Genomic DNA, 14,421 nt, shown 5'->3' with positions numbered 1-14,421 from the left:
CCTTCTGAACTCGCCCTTGTAGCCAGTTTTCAATCCATGTATTCACCCTATGGTCCATGCCAACGGACCTTACTTTGTACAGTAAACATTTATGGGGTATCAAATGCTTTTGCAAAATCCAGATACAACACGTCTACGGGCCTTCCTTTATCTAGATGGCAGCTCACCTCCTCATAGAAGGTTAATAGATTGGTTTGACAAGAAAGATTCTTCATGAATCCATACTGAATACTGCTAATGATATCGTTTTCATTATTAAAATCTTGTATATAGTTCCTTATCATCCCCTCCAAGAGCTTGCATAGAATTAATGTTAGGCTAACTGGTCTGTAATTCCCAGGGATATAACTTTGCCCTTTTTTAAATATTGGTGCTACATTGGCTTTTCTCCAATCGGCTGGTACCATTCCAGTGAGTAGACTGTTCATAAAAATTAGGAACAATGGTCTGGCAATTACTTGACTGAGTTCCGTAAGGACCCTCAGGTGCAAGCCACCTGGTCCTGGTGACTTGTTGATGTTAAGTTTTTCAAGTCTAATTTTAATTCTGTCCTCTTGGCCATGAGGGTCCTTCCTGTGATGTGTCATGAGGATAAACACTGCAGTTTTGGTTGCTGAAGCTCCCCGATTCCCTCGTGAAGACCGAGGAGAAGAATAAATTCAATATCGTCGCCATCTCCCCATCCTTTGTAACCAGATGTCCTTCCTCATTCTTTATGGGGCCAAAATGGTCTGTCCTCCCTTTTTTACTGTTTACATACCTAAAGAATTTCTTGGGATTTTGTTATGCTCTCCTCCGCTATGTGTCTTTCATGTTCTATCTTAGCCGCCCTAATTGCACCCTTACATTTCTTGTTGCATTCTTTATAATGTCTGGATGCTGATGATGATCCCTTAACCTTGTATTTTTTGAAGGCTTTCTCCTTTGCTTTTATATGCATTTTTACATTGGAGTGAAGCCATCCAGGACTTTTGTTTGCTCTTTTAAATTTATTACCCAATGGGATGCATTGGCAAATGCCCTTATTTAATATGCTCTTAAAGCAAGCCCATCTCTCCTCCGTGTTCTTTGTTCCTAAGATTTTATCCCAATTTATGCCTTCTAGCAAGGTTCGTAGTTTAGAGAAGTTGGCTCTTTTGAAATTCAATGTCTTTGTATTCCCCATATGTTTCCTATTTGTGTGATTTATACTGCAGCCACTTGACCTGTGATCGCTGTTACCTAAATTGCCCCGTATTTCCACATCCGTGATCAGGTCTGTATTGGTAATCAGCAGATCCAGTAACGCTTTATTTCTAGTTGGTGCGTCTACCATCTGACCCATAAAATTTTCCTGCAAGACCCTAGCTGGGACCTCCATGAGCACATGTAGAACTACAGCTGGACTACCCAGAGGGGCAGCAGCCATTCAGGCTGGGAACTTTTCCTCCTGGACACGAGCAGGGCTGCCTCTGGCCCCAGACTATTTATGCACTTCCCAGCCACCTACTAGGCATCCTTCTCTAGGGATTGACTGAGATCACACAAATATTAAGGCTGTTGATTTTCCTCTTCCAGCCCACTACATTCTAGAATTAGAAGGCAGGGGGAAGCAACCGCCAGCCAGGGAAGCTTATACACTCCAAAGCAATTACATACTGATTACAGGGGAGATAAAAAGAACTAAATGTACCTAGCCTGTCTAGGAGAGTGCTACACACTATATAATTTATATTACATATTCCTGACCCCTGCACTATATACTCTACGTTGTACATTACATCATTCTGGTACTATATAGTCCTATATGTAGTATCTTTTATACAATATGTTGTACATTACATAGTCCTGACATCTGCTCTCTCCCCGCTACCCACTGCTATATATAAACATAATATGTATTCTCTTTTGTTACACCCATTTTCTACCAAGTGATAAATTGGTCATGAGTAATGGAGGGGGGGGGGACACTCGTCCTATAATTCCCTCATCACTGTCACTCCTATAAAAGACAGTTCTCGTTGTTTCCTCACTCTCTGACTAAGGTCCATGAATAAAGAAATGATCTGGTAGGAGATCAGAGGACCCATTTACTAGTTACCTTGAGGGGGGAATTGTAAGATCCTCAGAGACAAAGCTGCCTGATGTGGGCGGAGTCCTGGTTTAGGGGAACCAATCAGCTCACGTCTAGTAATAATCTTTTTATTTCTATTTTAGTAGATGGACGGGAGATGAGGAAAACCTCAGAGGATTGTCTCACTTTGTCTCCAGACTGTAAAGTAGAAGATGAGGACATCACACAGTATAGTCCAGGAGAAAACCCGACTACCTCAAATGTCCATCCGGCACCACACAATGTAGATGGACCATCATATTCCTCTTATCCTGAGGAACCTCAGACTGTGAGGGACGGTGCCGTCCTTCCAACAGAGAAGAGCTTTTCCTGTAATGAATGCGGGAAGTGTTACTATTCTAAATACAATCTTAATGTCCATATAAGGTCTCACACAGGTGAGAAGCCGTATTCCTGTCCTGAGTGTGGGAAATGTTTTTCCGAGAAGTCTAGTCTTTCCAAACATCAGAGATCTCACACCGGAGAGAAGCCATATTCCTGTCCTGAGTGTGGGAAATGTTTTTCACAGGAGTCTAATCTATTCACACATCAGAGATCTCACACGGGGAAGAAGCCGTATTCCTGTGAGGAGTGTGGGAAATGTTTTTCACTCAAGCCCAATCTTTACACACATCAGAGATCTCACACAGGGGAGAAGCCGTTTTCCTGTGCTGAGTGCGGGAAATGTTTTTCAGACAAGTTCATTCTTTACGCACATCAGAGATCTCACACAGGAGAGAAGCCGTATTCCTGTCCTGAGTGCGGGAAATGCTTTTCACAGAAGTCCAGTCTTTACAAACATCAGAGATGTCACACGGGGGAGAAGCCGTATGCCTGTCCTGAGTGCGGGAAATGCTTTTCAGACAAGTCCAATCTTTACAAACATCAGAGATCTCACACAGGGGAGAAGCCGTATTCCTGTCCTGAGTGCGGGAAATGTTTTTCACAGAAATGCAGCCTTTACAGACATCAGAGATCTCACACTGGGGAGAAACCACTTTCCTGTCCTGAGTGAGGGAAATGATCCCACACAACCCTCGAGGTGTATTAGTGCCTTGAGTGTGGGAAATGCTGGACATCACAGCTCTCATGTGGGGAAGAAGCACACCCTGATATACACCTCAGATATACTCCATGGCTGATCTTCATCATGTAAGAAACAGTTCATAAGGAGATCAGAGATCACCAAAGACATGGATAAAGTGTGTTGGCCATTGATATCAGTAGAAAAATGAAAAAATCAATACCTTTCATTGGCTGCGGTTTTGTGGTGCGAGCTGTCACAAACACTTATGCCGCGTACACACGACCGGACTTTTTGACAGCAAAGCTCCGACAGAAAGAGTCCGTCGGACAATTCGATCGCGTGTGGGCTCCATCGGACCTTTGCTTGCCAAAAATTCGGCGGACTTTAGAAATAGAACATTTTAAATTTTTCCATCGGAAATCCATTTGTGTGTATTCTAGTCCAATGGACAAAAACCAACACTAGGGCAGCTATTGGCTACTGTCTATGAACTTCCTTATTCTAGTCCGGTTGTACGTCATCACGTTTGAATCCGTTGGACTTTGGTGTGATTGTGTGTGCCCAAGTCCGTTCATTCGGAAAGTCCGTCTGAACTCTGCCGAAAGTCCGTCGGAAAGACCGTCGGAGCTAGTCCCTCGAAAAGTCCGGTCGCGTGTACGTGGCATTAGAGGTTTATTTAAAATAAAAAGTTGAACAAATGTGACCAGCGTTCATTCAGCTATGACGAGTTTTTGGTCATATTTTATTTCATACACTGTTTTCCTTGGCTTCTCCTAGTGGCCATAATGTGGTATTGTGCCATTTTTACTGATTACTGAAGTATTTCAGGAAAAATACCCAATTATGTCCACTAGATGGAGCTGATGGTCATAGGAAATCACTGTGTTAATCGATGACCAGAATTTGTAACAGCTGGATGAAAGATTATCACGTTCATCCAATATATTTTTTATAACTAGACCCCTTAGTCTCCTTCATCAGACATGGCTTATTTCTAATACCTGAGATCTTAAACATGAGTACAGTAGACATTGAAGGACATAAAAATGCACATATATATGGGAAAACGGCTGCCAATAAAACTGTGATGTAATAAAAAAAATTATAGTGTTAATTCAGCTTCTTCTATGACAAATATGTGTGTTCCTCACATGAATAAGTGAAAACATATGAAGTGAATGTGATGTGCTGCTATAATTTTAACCACTTCAGCCCCAGAAAAATGTAACCCCTTCCTAACCAGAGCACTTTTTGCGATTCGGCACTGCGGCACTTTAACTGACAATTGCGCGGTCGTGCGTCGTGGCTCCTAAACAAAATTGACGTCCTTTTTTCCCACAAATAGCTTTCTTTTGGTGGTATTTGATCACCCCTGCGGTTTTTATTTTTTTGCGCTATGAACAAAAAAGCACCAATTTTGAAAAAACTAATTTTTTACATTTTCTATAATAAATATCCCCAAAAATATATATAAAAATATTTTTTTCCTCAGTTTATGCCAATACGTATTCTTCTACATATTTTTGGTAAAAAAAATTGCAATAAGCGATTATTGATTGGTTTGTGTAAAAGTTATAGCGTTTACAAAATAGGGGATAGTTTTATGACATTTTTATTCATTTTATTAATTCATTTTTTTTTTACTAGTAATGGCGGCGATCAGCGTTTTTTTATCGTGACTGCAACATTACGGCGGACACATCGGACGTTTTTGACACATTTTTGGGACCATTGTCATTTATACAGCAATCAGTGCTATACAAATGCACTGATTCCTGTGTAAATGACACTGGCAGTGAAGGGGTTGACCACTAGGGGGCAATGTATGGGTTAAGTATGCCCTGGGGAGTGTTTCTAACGGTGGTGGGCGTGGCTACGTGTGACACATCACTGATCTCTGTTCCCGATCTCTCTAAGACAATCGCGGGTATCCCCGCGGCAATCGAGTGCACGGGACCCGCGACCCACCACACGAAGCTTGCCGCAGGTGCGCGCACCCGCTGGCCGCCTACAGGTATGTTAGTTTGCCTATACGGGACCTTCTGCCGATGTATATCGGCGTGGAGGGCAGTCGGTAAGCAGTTAAAGTGTTACTAAACCCACAACAGTACAATCAGTCTGTATGTGCAGTAAAGTATGCTTGCTATACTCACTGTGGAACCTAAGGGGTTAATCCTCTACATTGTGTAAAAAAGCTTGTTGATCCTTCTCTGATCCTTCCCTTCTTCCACTGTCCCCAATCTATCTGCTGATAGAACAGAAGCTAGGGGAAAAGCTGCACATGTTCAGTTTGGTGTATTTCTAGAGAGTTTTTTTTTTTCATGGGAGGGTGCATGTGATCAGCACAGAGCCAATCAACACTGACCAGACAGAGAGCCAGGGGCCTGCAGCCTCATAGGACAGATATAGTGAATGTAAGCCACAGCACTTGTGATCATTATTATCATGCTGATGATCACAGGTGCTGTGGCTGTATCATTCATGGCTGCAGTATTGCATTGTATACTATTAGTACTCCTGTCACAAGTAGTAACAGAATAGCAAACAGTAGCCTGATTGTCACTTTAGTAGTGGAAAGGGTGTTAGAAGACAGTGTGTGGGCTTCTAGAGTGGCATGTCATAATGTAAGAGGCTGCAGGACATGTTCATTGGAGCTATATGGGAGGTAGAGAGCAAAAAAGAACAGGAGAAAGTGAACAGAGGAGGGGAGGTGGTGAGGATCGTTGTGAGAGTGACTGGCCAGATGTACAGCCATATAATAGACAGAGGCAGTGGCGGCTGGTGCTCAAAATTTTTGGGGGGACGCAAACTGAAAAAAAGCCCCATCAATTGCAGCTACTGTGCCCATCAATTGCCGCCACTATGTCCATCAAATGCAGCCACTGTACCCATAAATTGCCACCACTGTGCCATCAAACGCAGCCATTGTGCCATCAAGCGCAGCCACTGTACCCATAAATTGCCACCACCGTGCCATCAAGCGAAGCCACTGTAACCATCAATTGCCGCCAGTGTGCTCCATCAATTGCTGCCAGTTTGCCCCATCGATTGCCGCAAGTTTGCCCCATCAATTGCCAGTGTGCCCCATCAATTGTCACCAGTGTGCCCCATCAATTGTCACCAGTGTGCCCCATCAATTGTCACCAGTTTTCCCCATCAATTGCCACAAGTTTTCCCCATCAATTGCCACAAGTGTGCCCCATCAAATGCTGCCAGTGTCCCCCCCCACCCGGCACTTACCTGTCTCGGGTCAGCGCATTCCTCCGCGCTCTCTCCGAGTCCTCAATATCTTCTCCCGTCCTCTTCTGCTATGATTGGACGCCCGATAGGCATCCAATCACAGCGCCTGTCGCTTCAGCCAATCAGGTGACAGGTAACCAGACCCGGTGCACCTGATTGGCTGAGAGGCGGGTCAGTGTTAGGGAAGCGATTTATTTGATTCCCTAACACAGCACTACGTAAGCAAACACACAGCAGTGCGCCCCCTGTTTACCAATTTGGAAGCCCATTAGAGCCCATGGCTCTAATTGGGATGCCTATTAGAGCTGACGGCTCTAATCAGGCACTTCTGAAAGCGCCCCCACCGCTGTAATTCAGATGCCCGGTGCCCAACAAGGGGCTGGACACCTGAATAGGGGGCAGCAGCGGTGACAATAGAAAGATTCATGCAATGCATGAATCTATCTTTTGAAGATTGACGGGTGCAGGAGAGAGGGGGCGGCGCTCCTGCGCCCTCTATGGACGCGCCGCCACTGGACAGAGGGAGGGGAAATGAAGCTGGGGGGTGAGAGATGCCGATGGAAATAAAAGTAAACTTGTGAAAGTGAAAGGAACTTTTCTCCTCTATCACCTCCGATCACTGCAGGAAGTTCACTCATTTCATGCAATTCTGCAGCTTCTGTTCAGCCTTCTCCCCATATCAGAGTACTTGCTTCTTCCCACACACACTAAGATGAAAAGCCAGCGGGATGAATTTGGAGGGAAGGACAATGCACTTTGTGTACCCATTGGCTGAGGAGGCTGCAGCACCTCCCCTGCTGTCTCCTTAGCCAATAGGTAGCCGAAGCTCATCATACAGGAACTCCCATGTACCGACCCATTGTTTTTACAATGCAGGCAGACCGAAAAAAACATATTTTTAACTGGTCTTCCCAGTGGCAGTGCGGCTCCTGCATCTGATAGGCTACACTAGCCTAGCTGCTGTGACATTAACTGATGCTCTGGGGGGGGGGGTTTGGACCCCCTAACCTCCCCTTATCTACGTCCCTGCTTGGGAGAACAGATATAGTGACTGCAGGCTCCAGGGGAGAGCAGATATAGTGACTGCAGGCTCCTGGGGAGAGTAGATATAGTGAATGCATGCTCTTGGGGAGATCAGATATAGTGACTGCAGGCTCCCAGAGAGAGCAGATATAGTGACTGCAGGCTCCTGGGAAGAGCATATATAGAGACTGCAGGCTCCTGGGGAGACCATATTTAGTGAATGCGGGCTCCTGGGGAGACCAGATATAGTGACTCCATGCTCCTGGAGAGAGCAGATATAGTGAATGCAGGGTCCTGGTTACAGCAGATATAGTGACTGCAGGCTCCTGGGGAGAACAGATATAGTGACTGCAGGCTCCTGGGGAGAGCATATATAGTGGCTGCAGGCTCCTGGGAGAACAGATTTAGTGAATGCATGCTCCTGGGGAGACCAGATATATAGCAAATGCAGGCTCTTGTGGAGAGCATATATAGTGACTGCAGGGTCCTGTGGAGAGCATATATAGTGACTGTAGGGTCCTAGGGAGAGCAGATATCGTGACTGCAGGCTCCTGGGGAGAGCAGATATAGTGAATGCAGGTTCTTGGGGAGAGCAGATATAGTGAATGCAGGGTCTTGGAGAGAGCAGATATATGAATGTAGGCTCCTGGGGAGAGCAAATATAGTGAATGCAGGGTCCTGGGGAGAGCAGATATAGTAAATGCATGTTCCTGGGGAGAGCAGATATAGTGAATGCAGGTTGCTGGGGAGAGCAGATATAGTGAATGCAGGTTCCTGGGGAGAGCAGATATAGTGAATGCAGGTTCCTGTGGTGAGCAGATATAGTGAATGCAGGCTCCTGGGGAGAGCAGATATAGTGACTGCAGGCTCCTGGGGAGAGCAGATATAGTGACTGCAGGCTCCTGGGGAGAGCAGATATAGTGACTACAGGCTCCTGGGGAAACAAGATATAGTGAATGCAAATAATATCTGCAAAATGCTCACCATGCCTCTCAGTAAATAGTTTGGGGTGTCTACTTTCCAAAAAGAGGTAATTTGGGAAAGGGAGGGGGGGGGGGGGGTTATGCCATCTTGGCATTTGGTGACCTCCGAAACTGTAATAAGTGATGAGTGAAATCAACAATTTACGCCCTTAGAAAGCCTGAAGGTGGTGATTCATTTTCAGGGTCCTGTACATGGTTAAGCGCCCAAAAAGTCCCACACATGTGGTATCTCCGTACTCAGGAGAAGCAGCAGAATGTATTTTGGGGTATAATGCCACATATACCCATGGTATGTGTGAGCAATATATCATTTAGTGACAACTTTGTGTAAAAATTATTTTTTTTGGTCAATTTTTCAATCACTTGTGACAAAAAATGAAATATTTACTGGGCTCAACATGCCTCTCCGCAAACTCTTTTGAGTGTCTACTTTCCAAAATGGGGTAATTTGGGAAGATAGGCAGTCAGAAAGTTAAAGCTGTGTAAATTCCAGTAAATATACCATAGTTTGAAGACAATATAACTTTTGTGTAAACCAATAAATATACACTTATTGATTTTTTTTTTTTTTTTACCCAAGACATGTGGCTGAATACATTTTGGCCTAAATCTAAGACAAAAATTGAGTTTATCTGATATTTTTATAACGAAGTAAAAAAAATTTTCATTTATATCACAAAAAAATCCCAGTGGTGATCAAATACCACCAAAAGAAAGCTCTATTTGTGGAGGAAAAAAAATATGTAAATTTTGTTTGGGTACAGTGTTGCATGACCGCGCATAGCAGTGCCAAATTGCAAAAAATGTTGTGGTCAGGAAGGCGGTGAAACCTTCTGGAGATCAAGTGGTTAACAGTGACTTCCTATAATCATTAGCACCAACTAGTGGCCTTAATGTGTTAGTTCCAAAATACCTCAATCAAGAAAAATAGTTCAATACTGTATTATGGCCACTAAATGGACCCAATGATCATAAGAATTCACTATATGAAATAAAATAAGACCAACATGTGACATGGATGAATGAACATTTGTCATATATGTCTATTTTTAAAAACTAAACAAGTGAAGTGTTAACTATTTAGCCAACCCCTTTTTCAAACCACACATATCTCAATTTGAAGTGAAAACAAATAATTTGCACAAAATCAAAGACTATCAATAATTTCCAATCAATAACCTCTACCCAAACAATATATGTAGAAATATAAAAACAAGCGGTGTTCCCTCACGTGCCACACTCCGCCAAGCCACCCAAACCCACACAGAAGTAAAGGAGAAAAGTTCTCACCTAGTTTATCTCCGAGTTCTCCTTCACTCCTGTTGGGGGATGGGAGAAGGATGGACTGAAGACAGAGACACGCTTCGTGGTCACCACTGGTAAGTAGAGCTTTGAAATGAAGGACATTAACTTCAAAATTTCTGTTTTGTCTCCGAAAAGTTTACTGATAAAGATATATACTTATCTGCTCTGTGTAATGATTTTCCACAGAGCAGCCCTAATTCTCCTCTTCTGGACCCCCCCCCCCCCCCGGCACTTCTGGCTCCTCCTGCCTTCAAAGTGCCCCTATAGGAAGCCTCAAAGTATAGTATAGAGTTCCCCTACAGGAAGCCGTAAAGTATAGTATAGAGTTTCCCTATAGGAAGCCACAAAGTATAGTATAGCGTTCCCCTATAGGAAGCCCCAAAGTATAGTATAGTGTTTCCCTATAGGAAGCCACAAAGTATAGTATAGTATAGAGTTCCCCTATAGGATGCCCCAAAGTATAGTATAAAGTTCTCATATAGGAAGCCACAAAGTATAGTAAAGAGTTCCCCTATAGGAAGCCGCAAAAGTATAGTACAGAGTTCACCTACAGAAAGCTGCAAAGTATAGTATAGAGCTCCCTTATAGCAGTGATGGCGAACCTCGGCACCCCAGATGTTTTGGAACTACATTTCCCATGATGCTCATGAACTCTACAGTGTAGTTGAGCATTATGGGAAATGTAGTTCCAAAATATCTGGGGTGCCAATGTTCACCATCACCATAGGAAGGTCCAAAACCTCTGCCTTTAGAATAACTTGCTTCCTTCTCTTGCCCAGGATTACATGTCCCATGAGGCATTGCTCCTCACTCATTCAAGTTCTCAGGAATTTATATAGTGTAAGGCAGCCTTAAAATTCTCCACACGGCTACCCGCATTTTGCGAATGGAAAATGATGGCTGGCGAGCGTGGGCTGCTTCAGAGGAGAAGGGCGAGCACCGCCGGCAGACGGGGTTTAAACGGGATCCGTTCTCCCAGCCAGTGGAAGAGAGGAGAAGAGTCGAGCTGACCGATCATCAGAGAGCAGTGATTGCCCACTGTAACAGCTTTCATTTGAATTGCTAGGTTCCCGGCTCCATTCACCATCACATACAGCCCCACCTCCTCACCTAGCACCACTCATGTCACACAGTCCTACCTCTTTGCCCCGGCGCATTTGCTCTGGTGTAAGGGTCGGGACTCATAATATCGGTATTCAGTAATCAGTGGAAGATTAAATGCTTACATAATACAATTTGCAGAGGTCCCACACTGCTGTCTCCTATCTACTAAGACTGCACTTAGTGACTTGGGTCTGAAACTATACGGACATATCCACCCAACCACACACCCAGCAAACAACAAAGCAAGTAACCCTGGGAGAATTGTTCTGTCAGACATCTTGCCATACCCAATATGGGGCAGAAGACCCAAAACACATACCCCAGGTGCCTAGGTCTAGTAACACCTATAGTGAAAATGAACATATTGCTGCCAGCTGAACCCCAGATCTTCATAAATCCACTCTAAATACATAAATTGTGTCTGCAGCACAGAGAAGGAAGATTATCCAAGAAATATACAGGATGGGGAACACAGCTCAGGAAACTGACCAGGATATTACAGGCTAATATCACCCAGTCCCCACTATACACTGGACCAATCAGTGAGCAGTATGGGTGGAAGAATGTATTTCGTGTTAATGACCCACCTATGCTGATCTCTGTAGGAGTGTCTTCCTCTATAAATGTGCCTGTTATTCCATCCTCCTCCATAGACTGCTGATCATCCCTCACAACTCTCTCTTCTTCTGCTTTCACCTCAAATTCTAAATCGATTGTATCTCCACTATAAATCAATAAAATGAGAGTGAATATCACCTGTAAGATATAAGCTTTAATATTGTGACATCACATATAAAATCCACATATCTCTTTAAGGGTGTTTTATAACCTCCATCCCACCAACCTTGTAACAGTGTGATCTTCCTGTATGGAGTCCCAGGAATACAGAGGATGGGGACATCTCTCTGGTGGCTTCTTCCATCACTCCATACTCCTCATCCCCCTCTTTATACTCTGCTTTAACATCAATATTATCATCCCTGAGATTTCCACTCTGAATATATAATAAAACATTCAATGTAAAAAACATGCTGAGTATAAATCAGAACTACAATAATTGTTAATCATCTACCTGATGATGGTGAGGGATGGCGTAACCTTAAGTGTTTTATAATTTCTGTTCCACAAACCTTGTAACAGTGAGGGATGGTGTGACCTTCCTGTGTGGAATCCTGGGAATACAGAGGACGGGGACATCTCTCTGGTGGGTTCCTGGTATTAGGTGTCTCCATCATATCCTTGTGTCCTTTTGAAAACTCCTCCATCACTCCATACTCCTCATCCTCCTCTTTATACTCTTCCTTAACATCAATATTATCATCCCTGAGGTTTCCACTCTGAAAGATATAGTAAAATATTTATTGTAGCACACTGTGTATAAATCAGAACTGCCAATGACTGTCAATCATCTACCTGATGATCGTGGGGGATGATGTGATCTTCCTGTGTGGAATCCCGGGAATACAGAGGATGGGGACATCTCTCTGGTGGGTTTCTGTAGTTGGATGTCTCCACCATGGAGTCCTGGTACAGATCTTTGTGTTCTTTTAGAAACTCTGACTCCTCCATCACCCCATCCTCATTATCCTCCTCTTTTATCTCTTCTTTAACTTCAACTTTAGAATCTCCCAGGTTTTCACTCTGAATATATAATACAAATTACATCAGTGCAGATAATGTACAGATCCTAATGATACTATCAGTGATTGTTCCTCATCTACCTGATGATATGATGATACCTTCCTGTGTGGAATCCCAGGAATACAGAGGATGGGGATCTCTCTGTTGGGTTCCCATTACTGGATCCATCTGTAGCAAACACACACACTGACTGAATACATTGTTTCTATGTGTTTATCAGATGATGTGGTATCTAGGTGGAGCCTCCATACTGCTCTCTTCTTTACAATAAACTCTCCTCTTACCCGGTGATGTGAGGGGTGGCTGATTCTCCATCATGACGTCCTTGTAGAGATCCTTGTGTCCTTCTAAATACTCCCACTTCTCCATGGAGGAATAGACAGTGACATCCTTACACCTTATAGGAACCTAAAACGCACAATGATACAGTCACCATCCAGACACATCCCTTGTCTGTTACTGGATAATGTCCCAGAATTCCCAGCACCGCTCACCTCTCCTCTTTGATCTCTGGTGACTTCTAGAATCTTCTCTGTATTTCTCTATTCTATCAGGGAGGGAGGTGAAGGCAATGTGATGGTCATATGATCTCCAGACTTCACAGGAAGAAAATTCTAGAGCTGAACACAAATAGTAAAATTTTTATGATATTCCCAGAATCCTCCTCACTCATTTTTACTTTTTTTTAAAGCTGCACTTCAGACTGAGGTATGATTTACCAACACTGGACCCCCACAATATGCAGGTTAAAAGCTTGTAGCAGGCATTCTGATGTCATTACATACAACGCAGGTCCAACAGTCCTACTATGCTAGTGAGGATGCCAAGGGTCTGCTCACATCCTAAGAGCATCAGTACAAAAAAGCCAGATGGAGGGACATTTGGAGGAGGAGCTGTGAGGTCAGAGTGATGTTATAAGATTCTCTGACTCCAGATGGAGGGACATTGGGAGGAGAAGCTGTGAGGTCAGTGTGATATTATAGGACATATAGACTCTAGATGGAGGGACATTGGGAGGAAGAGCTGTGAGGTCAGTGTGATGTCATAGGACATATAGACTCTGGATGGAGGGACATTTGGATGGGGAGATTTGAGGGGTCCTCTATATGAGGCTCCCGTGCAAACCAAATCATTGTTCCTGGTTGTGTTCTACCTCTCCTAAACTGAAGAGTGAACTTTGACCTTTACCATACAGAAATCTGTCAAGCATCTGTGAAAGTAAGCTTTCATGTGATCAGGTGACGTGCAGAGAAACGGAGTGTAAATAGCAGACAATATTTTGCAGAGCTCCTAATGGTGGGGATGGATTTTGCTGAGTGCTGGTGCCAAGTTTCCACCCCCAGGATCACTGCAGGTGTGGAGAAAAGCTGTATAAAAGGATATGGAGGAGAGATGAGGTGGAGATCTAGGAATCAGGATAAAGGTCAGGGCAAGCAACAGACGAGGGTATCCAAGAGATGAAGCCGGGGTCACTACACAGAAAATCAATCCAAGGAAACAACAGGCAGGACGAGGAATAGTAAGAAGGAGCTCAGGGACAAATGAGAATATTGCTTAGCCAATGGGAGATTATCTCAGCATAACTTACATAATGAAGGAGATGAGGGAGAGGAGAGGAAGTCACTTAAGGGAAGTGTGGGTTATCAGTGCCAGGGGCAGGGAAAGTAATTAGCGAGTAATTTGTGGGGTACAGAATGCAGGAAATAGGGTTGCAAGGTGCAGAAGAATGGTTCAGGATATGTTGGGCTGTGTGCAGAATGCAAGACATGGGGAGCATGGTGCAGGAGAGTGCTTGACACGATGTAATGCAGGATGCAGAACACAGGAAATGGGGTACAGGGTACCGGAAAGGAGTGCAGTTCACTGCAGAACACAGGACATGGGGTGCAGGGGAAGGGTACAGTGTGCAGAATGTTGGACATGGGGTACAGGATACCGAAGAAGGGTGCAGGTCACCACATAACGCAGGACACAGGGTAGAGGGTACCAGAGAAGCATATAGGTCA

General features: G+C 44.0%; 1 protein-coding gene across 1 annotated transcript in view; it reads left to right on the top strand.

Annotated features, from left to right (window-relative positions):
• Window positions 1–4,237, top strand: part of LOC143986873 (uncharacterized) — a 207,211-nt gene extending 202,974 nt beyond the window's left edge. The window contains exon 29 of the mRNA XM_077485280.1: window positions 2,197–4,237. Coding sequence (XP_077341406.1) covers window positions 2,197–3,107 — 911 coding nt within the window. The 3' untranslated portion in view covers window positions 3,108–4,237. The remainder of the gene's footprint in view (window positions 1–2,196) is intronic.
• Window positions 4,238–14,421: the final 10,184 nt, after the last annotated feature.

This window comes from Lithobates pipiens, unplaced genomic scaffold (genome assembly GCF_037356315.1).
Source record: "Lithobates pipiens isolate NorthernLeopardFrog02 unplaced genomic scaffold, aLitPip1_a1.2 Scaffold_18, whole genome shotgun sequence".
Taxonomy (NCBI): domain Eukaryota; kingdom Metazoa; phylum Chordata; class Amphibia; order Anura; family Ranidae; genus Lithobates; species Lithobates pipiens.
The sequence above is the reverse complement of the archived record's forward strand: the minus strand, read 5'-3'. Positions and strand labels throughout refer to the sequence as shown.